The sequence below is a fragment of the Rhopalosiphum maidis genome, chromosome 1 (assembly GCF_003676215.2).
Source record: "Rhopalosiphum maidis isolate BTI-1 chromosome 1, ASM367621v3, whole genome shotgun sequence".
NCBI lineage: Eukaryota > Metazoa > Arthropoda > Insecta > Hemiptera > Aphididae > Rhopalosiphum > Rhopalosiphum maidis.
This window is the reverse complement of record NC_040877.1, coordinates 92,449,771-92,465,695: the sequence shown is the minus strand read 5'-3', so window position 1 is coordinate 92,465,695 and position 15,925 is coordinate 92,449,771. Positions and strand designations below refer to the sequence as shown.

At 33.4% G+C, this 15,925-nt stretch overlaps 3 protein-coding genes across 3 annotated transcripts; all 3 read right to left on the bottom strand.

Moving 5' to 3' along the window:
- Positions 1-1,591: 1,591 nt before the first annotated feature.
- On the bottom strand, positions 1,592-3,747 carry LOC113561115 (venom serine carboxypeptidase-like). The gene is made up of 2 exons (XM_026967341.1): positions 2,744-3,747; positions 1,592-2,358 (listed from the first exon to the last, which is right to left on the bottom strand). The coding sequence occupies exons 1-2, from the start codon at positions 3,483-3,485 to the stop codon at positions 1,691-1,693; spliced, it is 1,410 nt and encodes a 469-aa protein (XP_026823142.1). The 5' UTR covers positions 3,486-3,747; the 3' UTR covers positions 1,592-1,690.
- A 2,497-nt stretch (positions 3,748-6,244) lies between these two features.
- LOC113547791 (venom serine carboxypeptidase-like) lies at positions 6,245-8,173 on the bottom strand. Its single transcript, XM_026948291.1, has 2 exons — positions 7,397-8,173; positions 6,245-7,011 (listed from the first exon to the last, which is right to left on the bottom strand). Exons 1-2 carry the CDS (start codon positions 8,136-8,138, stop codon positions 6,344-6,346), a joined length of 1,410 nt encoding a protein of 469 aa, XP_026804092.1. The 5' UTR covers positions 8,139-8,173; the 3' UTR covers positions 6,245-6,343.
- Positions 8,174-11,022: 2,849 nt separating this feature from the next.
- Positions 11,023-14,796, bottom strand: LOC113548414 (venom serine carboxypeptidase-like). The gene is made up of 2 exons (XM_026949280.1): positions 13,744-14,796; positions 11,023-12,164 (listed from the first exon to the last, which is right to left on the bottom strand). The coding sequence occupies exons 1-2, from the start codon at positions 14,543-14,545 to the stop codon at positions 11,518-11,520; spliced, it is 1,449 nt and encodes a 482-aa protein (XP_026805081.1). The 5' UTR covers positions 14,546-14,796; the 3' UTR covers positions 11,023-11,517.
- Between the last annotated feature and the right edge of the window lie 1,129 nt (positions 14,797-15,925).

Genomic DNA, 15,925 nt, shown 5'->3' with positions numbered 1-15,925 from the left:
AGTCTATTTAAATATGTGCGTTATGTATTTTATTCTGGAGTACGAGTTATTGAGGCTAATTGCTTACAAAAAGCATTATCAACAAACCCCACGAAAAATCTATTTATTACCTAGCTGTATACAAATATGTTAAATTTAAATCAAGTCGTTGTAGTTAAGTACAATATTCTTTTTTATAATTTGTGAAAAACAGTATTTTACAATTTCAAGTTATTTATATTATTCTTCCAACTAGGCTTTCTAGCATTACAGTAAAGTCTGATGACGTAGCACCTTCCTTAAGTATATGATTTAAACCCGTTTAATGTTATAATAACAAAATAAAAAATGATAGCAATATATATAAATATATATATATTATATATAAAGTACAATATTGTTATTATTATTGACATTGGGTACGAATACGAAATTGTTTGTAAGTATAATCTATACGTTTATGTTATTTTTTTAATTCTTTAAGTTATGAAAACGTTAACTATTTTTTAATATTTAATTAATAAATTTTGAATTAAATAATTCAAATATAAATAAACGTTTATTTTTTTACTATTTAATTATAGTATTAGTCATGTAATAGTATACAACCGAGACACGTTTAATCGACGATAAAATTAACAAATTTGTACAAGAGAACATATATATGACTAGTGTTGAGTTAGGTAACATTTCGGAAATAAGCTACCAATACAGTTTAATAAACTTAATATTTTCCGATCAATATTACCATTATCTAATAACCATTGGCTGAAGACCAAATTATGATATCCATAAAATTAAAATAACTTATATAATCGATGATTACATTTGAAATATTTGAAACTTATCAGAATTAGGGGACAGAAGTTGATGAATTGAATTTTTTTTAGCAACAAATATATTTTAACATTCAATTATATACTAATTTAAATACTAATTTTATTTTTTATTTTTTACATACATGCTATGCAGTATTAGACCATTTGATGTGTCTTAATAGTAATTGTACATTTAGTATAAGTAATAAATAATAATAAAATAAATATCGTATACATATTTTTTAATTCTGAGTAAAACAATATGGATGTACTAATTGGTTTTGTGATGATCATCGTCGATGTGGTGTTATTTCTTTGTGTCAAATTGTATTAAATTCTTTTAATATCAGCTTAGGTAATAGGTATAAATAATATTACTTAACTATTGAACTACATGAAGTTGATGAATTATTAGTCCGACATTTTGTCATTAGCCAAAGGCTGTTAAGTTAAACTTGGCATTAACCAAGCGTTGGACATTATAATATAGTCATAATATATATACATATGTTATAATGTATATAAATATATATAAGTATACTGGTTGGATAGTTAAAATTTAACTTATTTAGTTTTGTTATTTGAGATTTTACCGCCGACATCACTCATACATAATATTCTCAATAAAATAACAACATTATTCTAACCATAGTTATAATGTATACCTTGTACGATTATTTATTTTTCGTCATGGCCGTATAGTTAATATTTAATATTTTTCTACTTAGCATACGTTTATACTACTGTCGGCTATAACGATCTATATCATAGGTTCGATTTGAATTAACAATATCTCGAATATGAGTTATGGTATATTATATCTGGTACATTGTACATAAAAACAACTCGTCTTTAGTATAATATTATCGTCGACGGAACCCGGTTCCTGTAAGTCAAAACGTTTTTCCAGCAGTGAACCGGTCGATGAGGTCGAGGGCCCAGACCGGCTGATCGGCTGGCACCATATGGCCAGCATCCCTCACTAAAAGCACGGTCAGCGGACCGGACGTTGTCGCGTAACCGGCCACGGTGGTCTTGTTTCCGCCTTCACATCCATTTTTCTGTTCGCGAACGCGCCAAACTGTACGTTCCGTGGTATTTCTAAATCGTTCCGCGCCTGTCCATTCAAGCGACTGAGCCATACGCATGTTGCCCCGGTGATGTAACTTGATGTCAAGCTGTCCGCTGTATAACAAAACCCGGTACCGGCCAGCATCCAACAGGCTACCCAACCATGGGGCCACTGATTGCAGTACGTTACCAAGCAAGTGCTGATAGACCACCAAATTGTTGTTCAGCGGCCGTGAGCCCACGTGCAACGCGGCCTTCACAGACGGGTTTTCCACGAACTTCATCCAATCATCCAACGACGGTGGTTTCTGGTCCAGCAGCATGTTGTAATAGTAATGCATACCGGTCAGGTTCTGAAACAGCGTCGGGTACTGATAGAATATGCCGTTCAACATCTCGTCGTATATGCGGAATGCACCTTTGTAGTCATCGGCGAGAATCTGAGCGCGAACAGCATTCTCAAATTGTTCGAATTTTCGCTTTCCGTTTTCTGTAACCATTTAAAATAACGTTAATTTATTATATTAATATATTTACCGGGAAATAACGTATATTTTCATACTTCTTTTGATTATCATATTATATAATTATCAATTATTTAAACCGTGTTAAACACCATTACACATTTATAGGTGCCTATATGTATACCACTTAAAAAAAAGTATTGACAACTGACATAGTAAGTACCTATTTTTTTTTCAATTATTTGATTAAGGTATTTAACTATTTACTAATGAAGTAAAATAAAATGTTATCACTTCATATAAATATTTATTATGTGGTTATCTCTCGGTATTTCTTTTGCAGTTTAATATCATAATATGTTTAATTTATGAGCGCAATGCAGACAGCAAAATGTCATAGTATAAAGTTACCGTCAATCAATCCGTGTTGGTGCAAGTACTCGCCGAAGAAAAGCTGGTTGATAGGGTCAACTAGGCCGTTTCCGATTGCCAGCCCTTTTAGGTTGATCTTGACCTTAGCCCCAAGGTTGTTCTGATGAATTGTGTACGATATGGCCGGCACGTAATGACCGGCAAATGACTCACCGGTCACGTAGAAATCGTTGTTCCGGTACTCGGGAAACAGTTCAAAGAATTGTACTAAAGCGGCGTACAGGTTCCGAGCGACGGCTGTTTGGTCGGTACTGTAACCAGAATCGTCGGCAGTGTAGCTAAAGCCTGTGCCCACCGGGTTGTCCACGTAGAGCACTGAATGCGTAGTCGTCCACGCATGGTCACGCAACTTGAGTTTGACGTCATCACACTGGTACTGCACCGAAAATGGACCGTGCAAATTGAATACACCGAACATGCTGGATGCTCCTGGGCCGCCTTGTAGCCATAGCAGGACGGGTGCGTCCGCATTACCGTTGGCAGCTGGGAAGAACCAGAAGAACATATTGGAACCGTACGTTTCGTCCACGGTTAGGTAACCGGAGTAGCTCTCGATAGTCGGCTCCAGGGACGTGACGTTGCAAGCTGCCCGAGCCTCGTCGATTCGACCATTCCGTATGAGAGGAGTTAGCAGCAGGGCTCCTTCACCTTCATCTGATGTTGCCGAATAGCTGCATACGAACGTGGACAGCAGCCACAGTGACCACGTTACGGAAATCATCGCTCGAATACGACTACTTACGTATGTATATTGCTATGTATACTAAATTAATAGAGGATTTAGGTAAGCACTATGTGTAGTGCACGTGATGTGTACTTAACACTGGCAATGACTGTGTAAAGGTTACTGAAACAAATGAGTAAACACGATTGTTATTTTCATAAAAATTAACGTTCCTTTACTAATTATACAACATAAATAAGAAGACATGCGTAAAACAAGAACAACGGCGATAGGTTACATAAACTTAAATACTGAAACATTTTTAGGTTAGGCGAATAGGAATAAAAAAATACTGATAATAATAATAATGAAAGTATTGAGTATTAGTATAACCCGTCTGGTTAATCTTGATCATCGTTCATTATCGTTACGATTACTACCTTATAATGCAAAGTAATACCAACTGCGTTGGTAATTTGTTACGTCAGCAGATGGCCAAGATGAACTGGACGGGTTATAATAATAATAATCATAAATGGTTATATTAGTAATAAATATTATTAATTGCTGAAAGTTTTGTCAGTAACCTGTAGCGACATCATTCCCCTGTAGCGATAGCGTCATAACTATTTCTTAGGGAAATGTACAGTCCGACCGGAGCTGGTTGAGATATGAATTTAAATTGAATGTCTTGAGTCTGGTGGCTCAAAATAATTCAAAATTAGGCAAAATCTCAATTAACCCATTATGATTTATTGTATCAAATGCTTTTGTAAGATCTAGAAAAATTTCCAATATTTTCATTCCCATATCAAGTGCCTTATTAATGTATTACGTAGCACTATAACGAGACATCTCGGTACATATGCCTGATCTAAAACCGAACTGATTTTTTAATAGTAATTTGTTTATTTCCAAGCAGTTTATTACTTAATTTTTTTTATAATTTTCCTCTAATATTTTTGAAAAATTACATAATATAGAAATTTGTCTAGAGTTATTAAAATATTGCTAATCTTCATTTTTATATATTGGAATTACTATTGCCGTTTTAAATATATCTAGAAATGTGTAATTATTTAAGCTTTGTAACCGTGGTAAATATAAATTGTGTTAATATCTACCGTATTCATTTTTAATAAAATCTTAAACACAATTTTCATTGAGATAATACGATTTGTTGCTTAGAACACATTATAAAACAAAATAAAATAAAATAGATATAAGTCTATTTAAATATGTGCGTTATGTATTTTATTCTGGAGTACGAGTTATTGAGGCTAATTGCTTACAAAAAGCATTATCAACAAACCCCACGAAAAATCTATTTATTACCTAGCTGTATACAAATATGTTAAATTTAAATCAAGTCGTTGTAGTTAAGTACAATATTCTTTTTTATAATTTGTGAAAAACAGTATTTTACAATTTCAAGTTATTTATATTATTCTTCCAACTAGGCTTTCTAGCATTACAGTAAAGTCTGATGACGTAGCACCTTCCTTAAGTATATGATTTAAACCCGTTTAATGTTATAATAACAAAATAAAAAATGATAGCAATATATATAAATATATATATATTATATATAAAGTACAATATTGTTATTATTATTGACATTGGGTACGAATACGAAATTGTTTGTAAGTATAATCTATACGTTTATGTTATTTTTTTAATTCTTTAAGTTATGAAAACGTTAACTATTTTTTAATATTTAATTAATAAATTTTGAATTAAATAATTCAAATATAAATAAACGTTTATTTTTTTACTATTTAATTATAGTATTAGTCATGTAATAGTATACAACCGAGACACGTTTAATCGACGATAAAATTAACAAATTTGTACAAGAGAACATATATATGACTAGTGTTGAGTTAGGTAACATTTCGGAAATAAGCTACCAATACAGTTTAATAAACTTAATATTTTCCGATCAATATTACCATTATCTAATAACCATTGGCTGAAGACCAAATTATGATATCCATAAAATTAAAATAACTTATATAATCGATGATTACATTTGAAATATTTGAAACTTATCAGAATTAGGGGACAGAAGTTGATGAATTGAATTTTTTTTAGCAACAAATATATTTTAACATTCAATTATATACTAATTTAAATACTAATTTTATTTTTTATTTTTTACATACATGCTATGCAGTATTAGACCATTTGATGTGTCTTAATAGTAATTGTACATTTAGTATAAGTAATAAATAATAATAAAATAAATATCGTATACATATTTTTTAATTCTGAGTAAAACAATATGGATGTACTAATTGGTTTTGTGATGATCATCGTCGATGTGGTGTTATTTCTTTGTGTCAAATTGTATTAAATTCTTTTAATATCAGCTTAGGTAATAGGTATAAATAATATTACTTAACTATTGAACTACATGAAGTTGATGAATTATTAGTCCGACATTTTGTCATTAGCCAAAGGCTGTTAAGTTAAACTTGGCATTAACCAAGCGTTGGACATTATAATATAGTCATAATATATATACATATGTTATAATGTATATAAATATATATAAGTATACTGGTTGGATAGTTAAAATTTAACTTATTTAGTTTTGTTATTTGAGATTTTACCGCCGACATCACTCATACATAATATTCTCAATAAAATAACAACATTATTCTAACCATAGTTATAATGTATACCTTGTACGATTATTTATTTTTCGTCATGGCCGTATAGTTAATATTTAATATTTTTCTACTTAGCATACGTTTATACTACTGTCGGCTATAACGATCTATATCATAGGTTCGATTTGAATTAACAATATCTCGAATATGAGTTATGGTATATTATATCTGGTACATTGTACATAAAAACAACTCGTCTTTAGTATAATATTATCGTCGACGGAACCCGGTTCCTGTAAGTCAAAACGTTTTTCCAGCAGTGAACCGGTCGATGAGGTCGAGGGCCCAGACCGGCTGATCGGCTGGCACCATATGGCCAGCATCCCTCACTAAAAGCACGGTCAGCGGACCGGACGTTGTCGCGTAACCGGCCACGGTGGTCTTGTTTCCGCCTTCACATCCATTTTTCTGTTCGCGAACGCGCCAAACTGTACGTTCCGTGGTATTTCTAAATCGTTCCGCGCCTGTCCATTCAAGCGACTGAGCCATACGCATGTTGCCCCGGTGATGTAACTTGATGTCAAGCTGTCCGCTGTATAACAAAACCCGGTACCGGCCAGCATCCAACAGGCTACCCAACCATGGGGCCACTGATTGCAGTACGTTACCAAGCAAGTGCTGATAGACCACCAAATTGTTGTTCAGCGGCCGTGAGCCCACGTGCAACGCGGCCTTCACAGACGGGTTTTCCACGAACTTCATCCAATCATCCAACGACGGTGGTTTCTGGTCCAGCAGCATGTTGTAATAGTAATGCATACCGGTCAGGTTCTGAAACAGCGTCGGGTACTGATAGAATATGCCGTTCAACATCTCGTCGTATATGCGGAATGCACCTTTGTAGTCATCGGCGAGAATCTGAGCGCGAACAGCATTCTCAAATTGTTCGAATTTTCGCTTTCCGTTTTCTGTAACCATTTAAAATAACGTTAATTTATTATATTAATATATTTACCGGGAAATAACGTATATTTTCATACTTCTTTTGATTATCATATTATATAATTATCAATTATTTAAACCGTGTTAAACACCATTACACATTTATAGGTGCCTATATGTATACCACTTAAAAAAAAGTATTGACAACTGACATAGTAAGTACCTATTTTTTTTTCAATTATTTGATTAAGGTATTTAACTATTTACTAATGAAGTAAAATAAAATGTTATCACTTCATATAAATATTTATTATGTGGTTATCTCTCGGTATTTCTTTTGCAGTTTAATATCATAATATGTTTAATTTATGAGCGCAATGCAGACAGCAAAATGTCATAGTATAAAGTTACCGTCAATCAATCCGTGTTGGTGCAAGTACTCGCCGAAGAAAAGCTGGTTGATAGGGTCAACTAGGCCGTTTCCGATTGCCAGCCCTTTTAGGTTGATCTTGACCTTAGCCCCAAGGTTGTTCTGATGAATTGTGTACGATATGGCCGGCACGTAATGACCGGCAAATGACTCACCGGTCACGTAGAAATCGTTGTTCCGGTACTCGGGAAACAGTTCAAAGAATTGTACTAAAGCGGCGTACAGGTTCCGAGCGACGGCTGTTTGGTCGGTACTGTAACCAGAATCGTCGGCAGTGTAGCTAAAGCCTGTGCCCACCGGGTTGTCCACGTAGAGCACTGAATGCGTAGTCGTCCACGCATGGTCACGCAACTTGAGTTTGACGTCATCACACTGGTACTGCACCGAAAATGGACCGTGCAAATTGAATACACCGAACATGCTGGATGCTCCTGGGCCGCCTTGTAGCCATAGCAGGACGGGTGCGTCCGCATTACCGTTGGCAGCTGGGAAGAACCAGAAGAACATATTGGAACCGTACGTTTCGTCCACGGTTAGGTAACCGGAGTAGCTCTCGATAGTCGGCTCCAGGGACGTGACGTTGCAAGCTGCCCGAGCCTCGTCGATTCGACCATTCCGTATGAGAGGAGTTAGCAGCAGGGCTCCTTCACCTTCATCTGATGTTGCCGAATAGCTGCATACGAACGTGGACAGCAGCCACAGTGACCACGCTACGGAAGTCATCGCTCGAATACGACAACTTACGTATGTATATTACTATATTAAATAAATAAATCAATAGATGCTAAGTTTGGGTACGTACGTATAACTAAATACTATGCGAATTGCATATGATGTATAATATCACTTGCAATGACTGTATTAGAATTGATCACAATACTGCGGTCGATTACTGGCTAGTATAATTACGAGTATAATTAAATGGACGATCCGCTCCAGTGGATTTCAGGTGTATTAATTTGCATTATCGCCAGTTTTCGTCTAATGGCAACCAAAAATGGAGTGAGACGGCAATGTCCATGTGCATGTTAATATCTGTATTACATTTTCCTTTATACTTCATTCTGACCATATCGCATGGGCATTACCTTATCTACTGCACCGAACTATGTCACCATAAACTCACATATAAATTTAATAGATTACTATATAATGTTTACCATAATATATGATTAGAAATGGAGTACCTACCTAATCTTTTATAATCAAAATGTAATGTGAAGAGACTAAGAAATGATCCTATAGTGTAAACGAAAAACAATAAAAATTAAGTTTTAAATGTTTTAATATAATATCCGTAAAATAAATACTTCAAATTGGCGAAAAGTATTTTGGTAATAGCATGCATAAAATATGTTTTATTATATTGAATATAACAATACCATTAATTACACTCATATAATATGGTCAAAGTTAATAAATTAATTTTTTTTTTTTTTTTAATTAAATAATGTTTTTTACAAGTTAAATCAAATATTGATAAATATCGATTTCATAATAACATTTTTGACCTATATTTTCCGTCATATCAAATATTATTATGAATAATTTAGTGTGTTCATAAATATCTAGAACCCATCAAATTATCAAGAATAATTTTTGATCAGTTTTCAAAAAAATCACATGCCGAATACCAAAAGTTATAAATATTTTGTTTTTATATTCTTTCTGCAATTCTTAGGAATAACTAACTTACAGAGCATTGTGTTACTAATAAGTAAGAATAATGTCTTGAATGAAATCTCTGAGCTTAGTTACATCAAAAAAATATTTAGTATAATATTGAAAAGTATACGTTGAAAAACATTATAATACGTAGAATAACAATATAAACGAAAGTCATTATTAGTAAAAAATGATGTTCCATACTCCATATGCACATTTTTATGCTATTCATTAGTGTTATTATTAATTATAGTATTAATTTGAATTGATATTAAAAGAAGACACTTATTATTTATATATTTATTTTATTGAAATTAGAACATTTAATATTAGATACAATATATATATTACATATGAGTACTATTAAGATAGAATGTGATCATCTGAATAATATAAAAACTATAAAGACATCAAAGCTTGATATTTTTTTGTTATAACAAATCCAACAACTGATTTCGGTTATGAAGAAAATGTCTTTAAATAGTCATATATCCCACCACCACATTGTATATCAATTATAGCCAACTAATATCAATAGTATAGACTAAAGGATATGTGGAATATGCGTAATTCACACTTATCTTAAAGTTAATTATATGTATTTTTTTTTTTGTAGGTACATATTATTTCCATTAATTAAATTTAATAATACATTTTTAATATAGAATAAACAAATACTTGTATAAAATATTAGTTATTAAAGTATAACACTATTTATACACATATTATAAAATATTTATTTGAATGTATAAAGTAATATTGTAAAAATCATTAAAAGCATAAAATCTGTAAATATCAAAGTTATCAACACTGATAGCAAAAGAAAAAATAATGTTCTTATAATTAAAATTAATTTATAAACATATAAAAATATTTGTCTGTTATTTCCTTATAATATTAATCTTTAAATATTTAACGCGAGTCTTAATTAGTAAAAACTTTTACTATATACATTTATTAAAATAATATTTAAATACATTATACATTTTAATCTTGTTATTCTTAAAACACATTTGCTGTTAAAACTTAATGTATTTAGTTAACAGAGGAGTTTTAAAAAGGTATAAAAAAAAAGTTGATCAAAAACATTTTAAAAATTTAAGAAATATAAATTAAATGAAAACTTATTATATATCAAAGGGGCTAACTTTTAACTCTCGTCATTATTTATACAATCAAAATTTACTCATTATTATCATAAATTTTAATTTTTTTGGTACACATTTATTAAAAAATTATCAAATTATATAAAATGTATAAATAAACATTTTGACTTTTGGTATCATTGTATTTATCTATGTGACTCGTGAACATATTCATGTTGGTTCCCGCCCTAATACATATCGCGTATTATACCATATCGTGACTTCTCATCAAATATTGTCATCCTTTCCGAACAATTGCATTTACATGTATTACAACGAAATCATTTACAATGTGTATTCCAGTTATTAAAGTAATAGATACATTTTTGATATACTCTTTTCTTGCTTAGAAAGATTTTTCTTAATTGTTGTAATTTTCAAAGAAAAATAATAAAACATATCTTAACTCTATAAGATGATCAAACATAACTTGAATTATTATTTGGATAGTGAATTTATTTGACCACGACAAAAAAGTAAGCAACCGCGATATAACTACTTAATTATTATACGTAAATTCATAATTGATATTTCACATTTAAATTAATTATAAATAGGTAATGAATAATACAACGATACACATGATTGATATCCTTGGAGTGTGATACATAAATATATGACTTATACGGTTTTTTATAAATATTTTAGTCTATATTATCATATTAAAATATACATTAAATGGAAACGATAATAATATATAAATGTATACAGTATTATTGAATACATAATAAAAAAGTTGTTTATAATTTCATTAAGTTCATCCATTTCATGAAATTGATATTATATGCAACCGTCGATATAAATATATAATTAAGCTTTAACATTATGTTGTTATTTCATATTTTTGAAAATGTGATAAGATCTATCCATATGACCACATTTATAAATATTATTTATTATACATACTAAGATTTATATTTTGTTATATTATATTCTGGAAACAGCGAAGAAGTTACCCACGCGCCCACAAGTCCTGTAATATTGTTCGATGACGGCCCAAATCTTCGACGACAATGCCTTTGAATAATTTATAACTATATTATGACCACGAACTTTTGCAAGCGTCAGTCTGACCTCAGCGTATCATTTTGCGGTCACTATCTCAAATCTATTTATAAATAACTGCAAAACACCTTAAATTAATTAACGAATAATATTTATAAACAAACTTTCAAAAATATTGTCAAACATTTATAGAAAAAGTTACAATTAATGGCGGTTTGGAAGTACTTTCAATACTACACAGCTATATATTGTAACTCATTTATTGTTAGTCACGGCCAAGCAGAGTTTCAGTGAAACGATTCGCCGGATGTGAATAGTTCGATCATGTTGTGTGCCCAAGCCGGTTGGTCGTACGGTACCATGTGACCGGCGTTCCTGACCAGCAGCACGGTGAGCGGGCCGTGCGTGGTCGCGTAACCGGCCACCTTGGTGGTTCGGCACCTAGAAGAACAGTTGGGCATCCAGATGGAACGCGTCGCGTTCCTGAACCGCTCCGCTCCCGCCCACCGGAGCGCCCTGGCCACATTAACCGTGCCACGGTACGGCACTATCACGTCCAACTGCCCGGAATAGAGCAGAACGCGGTACCGACCGGTGTCCAGAAGCTCGGCGAGCCACGGGGCCACGGACAGTGGTATGTCGTACTTCATCCGCTCATAAACCACGTCCACCGACGACCACGGGCGCCGGCCCACGTGCAACGCAGCCCGCCCTTGGCATTGCACGTACCGGTCCCAGTGGCCGCCTTCGTACGGTATCGGGTTCTTGTGCCACATCATGTTGTAGATGTTCCGCATGCCAGTCAGCTCTCCGTACAGCGACGGAGTGGTGATCATCATCCTGGTCATCGCATCGTACGCGGCCTTGTAATCGCCCGAAGCGATTCGATCTCGGGCCAAGTCCTCCTGTTCCTTGAACAATCGTTTGCCGTCTTCTGCAACGATATATAAATACTGTGCATATTATGAAGACGAAATTGATAATCGAACATGAATTTCAAACGCATTTGAATTGGTTTTATACATAATAACCATAATATATCATATAGGTAGTTAAATACGACGCGCACGGACATTAGAGCAACAATAGAATATATGTGTTTATTTTATGAAGTGGGTATTTCTTTATGAAACGTTTTAGAAAAAAATTGCATGTAACACCACCCTTTATTTATAAAATATACTGTATAATAACATCAATAAATATCAGAATGATAACCAATACTATGTTATAATAAAAATGTGGTCGCTTATAAATTTTACTTGTATATAATTATTATAATTAAATAAATTAGTTAAATATTCATTGAATAAAAATAGGACGTGCGATGGTAAGTGACAATATGTCAATAAGCAATTAAATAAGCATATTAATATTAAGTACACACATTTTAATATATTCATTAATAACAGTTTTATTATTTCAGTGTGTTTTTATACTCGTATTCTCAACTTCAGATATATTAAATCCCTCAAAAATTTAAATATTTTGAACAAGCACGCGTAGGTCCATTAATTATAATTACGTAGGTAGGTAAAGGTCCAGCGCAAACAGTTTTCTGTGTCCTAGGGATTATACAAAATGTATCGTAGTAATAATACAATATAATTAGTTTTTAGTTTCAAAGTGTATGTTGTTATTACACTTGATGATTATGACTCATTGGAGGATCGCATACCAATGACGACCTAAGTGATGATATTTATTAATTTATGAGAAAACAAAATAGGCACCTGTGTTTTCTGCGTAGAATATAGAATGGCTCCCTTGAAAACAAATCAACAACATATAATCGTTGTTGCACAACATTTTAAAATTATGCGCGTTTAATAAATATTTTTATCATTTGAAAAATGAATGAATTAATAACGATTTGTTTTATTTGTTCAAAAAGTATACTTATATATGGATTATCATAATATTATTATAGAATAATAACATTATAAAAAATCATTTGTTTGTATATAAAATGTCGAAAACTATACGTAATCGAAATAATAAAACGAGTTCTACTCGAATACGATTATACAGTAGTATTTAAAGTTTAAACGCAGTTTTTGTGTATAAAAATTCAAATTTTAAATCTATTATCACATGAAAATATCCTCGTATTTACAAATGTATTTTATTAACATATATATTATATATATTATTTATTTAAAGAGTGAGCGCTCATTATACTATATGTCGTAGCCGTTGAGAAAATATACTAATATACCAGGCAGGCAATAATAAATAAGTAATACCTAATTATTGGTAATTAGAATTGGTAAAAGGTATTACACATTTTGAATACTTACGATACTTGACAATTATTATATACAATTATAAAAACCTTTGTTAAATAAAAACTTAAAATTTAAAAAGATATTCTTCAGAAAAAAAAATCGATAAAAATTCTCATAGAAATATATTATGATAAAAACCAGTCAAACAATACATTTTCCTGGCCAATATACATTACCGGCCGCCCCTACACATAACTTATAATTTTATAACATATACGGTATTACCGTCGATAAGCCCGTACTGGAACAAGACATCGCTGTATACCATCTGGTTCACGGGGTCGATAAATCCGTTGCCGATGGCTAGTCCCTTGAGGTTTATCTTGACTCGGGCCCCGGCATTGTTCTGGTGGATGGCGTACGACACGGCCGGCACGTACTTGCCCGCGTACGACTCGCCGGCCGCGTAGAAATCGTTGTCCCGGTACTCGGGGTACAGCTCGAAGAACTGCACCAGCGCGGCGTACAGATTCTTGGCGATGGCCGTCTGGTTGGTGGTGTAACCAGCTTCGTCGCCGGTGAAGCTGTACCCCACGCCCACCGGACTATCCACGTAAAGCATCGAGTGCGTGGACGTCCACGTGAGGTTCCGCCGCAGCAGACCGCCGACCTCGTCCACCAAAAACGGACCATTTTCGTTGAACACCGAGTACAGGCTGGGCGCGCCCGGTCCTCCCTGCAGCCACAGCACGACTGGTGCCTTACCGTCGCCGCTCGCGGCCGGGAAGAACCAAAAGAACAAGTTGGAATCGTGCGCCTCGTCCACGGTCAGGTAACCGGCGCAACTGTCCACCCCCGCGGCCGCGCTGTCGTTCAGGCGCACTTTGCACGCGGCCCGCGCCTCGTCGATTCGGCCGTCGCGTATCATGGGCGACAAGTACAGTGGTCCGTCATCGTGGTGGTCTTCGTGTACGTCGCAGATCGGTGTCGAACAGCCACAACAGCGTAAGGCGAGGAACAACGCGACGGCCGCGACGATGAATTGCGATGTGGCGGACCACAGCAGCATTTGACGTTTGCAACCCATGACGACGGATTACGTGTTACCGCGGAAAGTCTGGTACGAAATCTCCGGTAATATTATAAAGTACGTCACCTAGCGCAATCGCCGTCGGGTATGCTCTGCGGATATGTATATTTATATATATTATACTATTATACATATGATATTATTACCGCGCGGGACCGTTATTCCGCCCGCTGGTCACTGCGAGTTGTGTTAGGTTTACGCATCGTATTAATATCAATGAAAACACTCACGCACACGCATAACAATGAAACGAATATTGAAAAAAGGGTGTCCGGTCCTAGCGACGACTAGTTAAATTACTGTGCGTCTGTGCGACGTGTGGTGGTTAGGCGCGCGAGAACGCTATACGTAGTGTATAACATAGATTTATTATATATTAGGCGCTCGATGGGAATCGTTTGTGTAGCGATGTATAGTGTATGTTTGACGGTTTCATACGACAACGTATGAGAAGGATAGTGACGAAATTGCACTCCCTCCTCCCCAGTATTAGAGCTTTCGGTCCGTGATGTACCTTATTCGAATAATTGAGTCGTTCATCAATAATTATACTACAGCGTACATCTGCGTATACGGGGTGATTCATGAACCACTCATTATTTCAAAAAGTATTCACGTTTTTAAAAATATTTTTTTACATTGTTTCAAGTTGTTCAAAAATCAACGTTTTTTTAAAAAAATTATACTTTTAAATATTTTTGATTCTTAATTTATTTTAAGTTTTTTACTTTTTTGAATGACAACATTAGTTTTAATTTCATATTCCCAAGCAGATTAGTTTCCTGAGTATTTTGATACATAAAAATCGAGTAGTTTATGAGTTATAAGTATTTAAAGTTTAAATGCGTGTCCAAAATGTCTGTCCACTAATCGCTTTTCTAAATTTTAAATAAGAAGTCTTATGCGAACTTAAAAAATGACTCATATATATAATATTTTATTTCATTTTAATTGTTTCATAGGAATATGAACGAACGTCAAAAATATTAATCATTAAATCCGATACAACGTGAAGATATTTTATAAACATTTATTATACTAAGAATTTTTATATCCTATTGATATTGTGTATATTTTATCAATGCTGGTGACTATCATATGAAAATAAAAAATAATTATATTCCTTAGAATATTGTAATGTAGGTATCTTTCAGTATTTAAAATTTGAAAAGAATTACTAACCGTTGCATAATATGATAAATGTATCGTATCATATTTCTGTTTCCTTGCTTGACTTAACACTATACATTACATATTACATTTATTATTTAAACTTCTATACAAAATTGAATAGATATGTTCTATTTTCCGCTGTTTTTTTTTATCTGGAGAAATGTTAATTAAACTATACATTTTAAACTTAAATAAGTTGATTAA

What these genes read in the sequence shown, in the direction of transcription:
- LOC113561115 (XM_026967341.1), bottom strand. Translation starts at nt 3,485, where the DNA reads ATGATTTCCGTAACGTGGTCACTGTGGCTGCTGTCCACGTTCGTATGC. An exon ending in CCAACACGGATTGATTGACG is followed by an intron (nt 2,359 to 2,743) that starts GTAACTTTATAC and finishes AAATGGTTACAG; the next exon opens with AAAACGGAAAGCGAAAATTC.
- LOC113547791 (XM_026948291.1), bottom strand. Translation starts at nt 8,138, where the DNA reads ATGACTTCCGTAGCGTGGTCACTGTGGCTGCTGTCCACGTTCGTATGC. An exon ending in CCAACACGGATTGATTGACG is followed by an intron (nt 7,012 to 7,396) that starts GTAACTTTATAC and finishes AAATGGTTACAG; the next exon opens with AAAACGGAAAGCGAAAATTC.
- LOC113548414 (XM_026949280.1), bottom strand. Translation starts at nt 14,545, where the DNA reads ATGGGTTGCAAACGTCAAATGCTGCTGTGGTCCGCCACATCGCAATTC. An exon ending in CCAGTACGGGCTTATCGACG is followed by an intron (nt 12,165 to 13,743) that starts GTAATACCGTAT and finishes ATATCGTTGCAG; the next exon opens with AAGACGGCAAACGATTGTTC.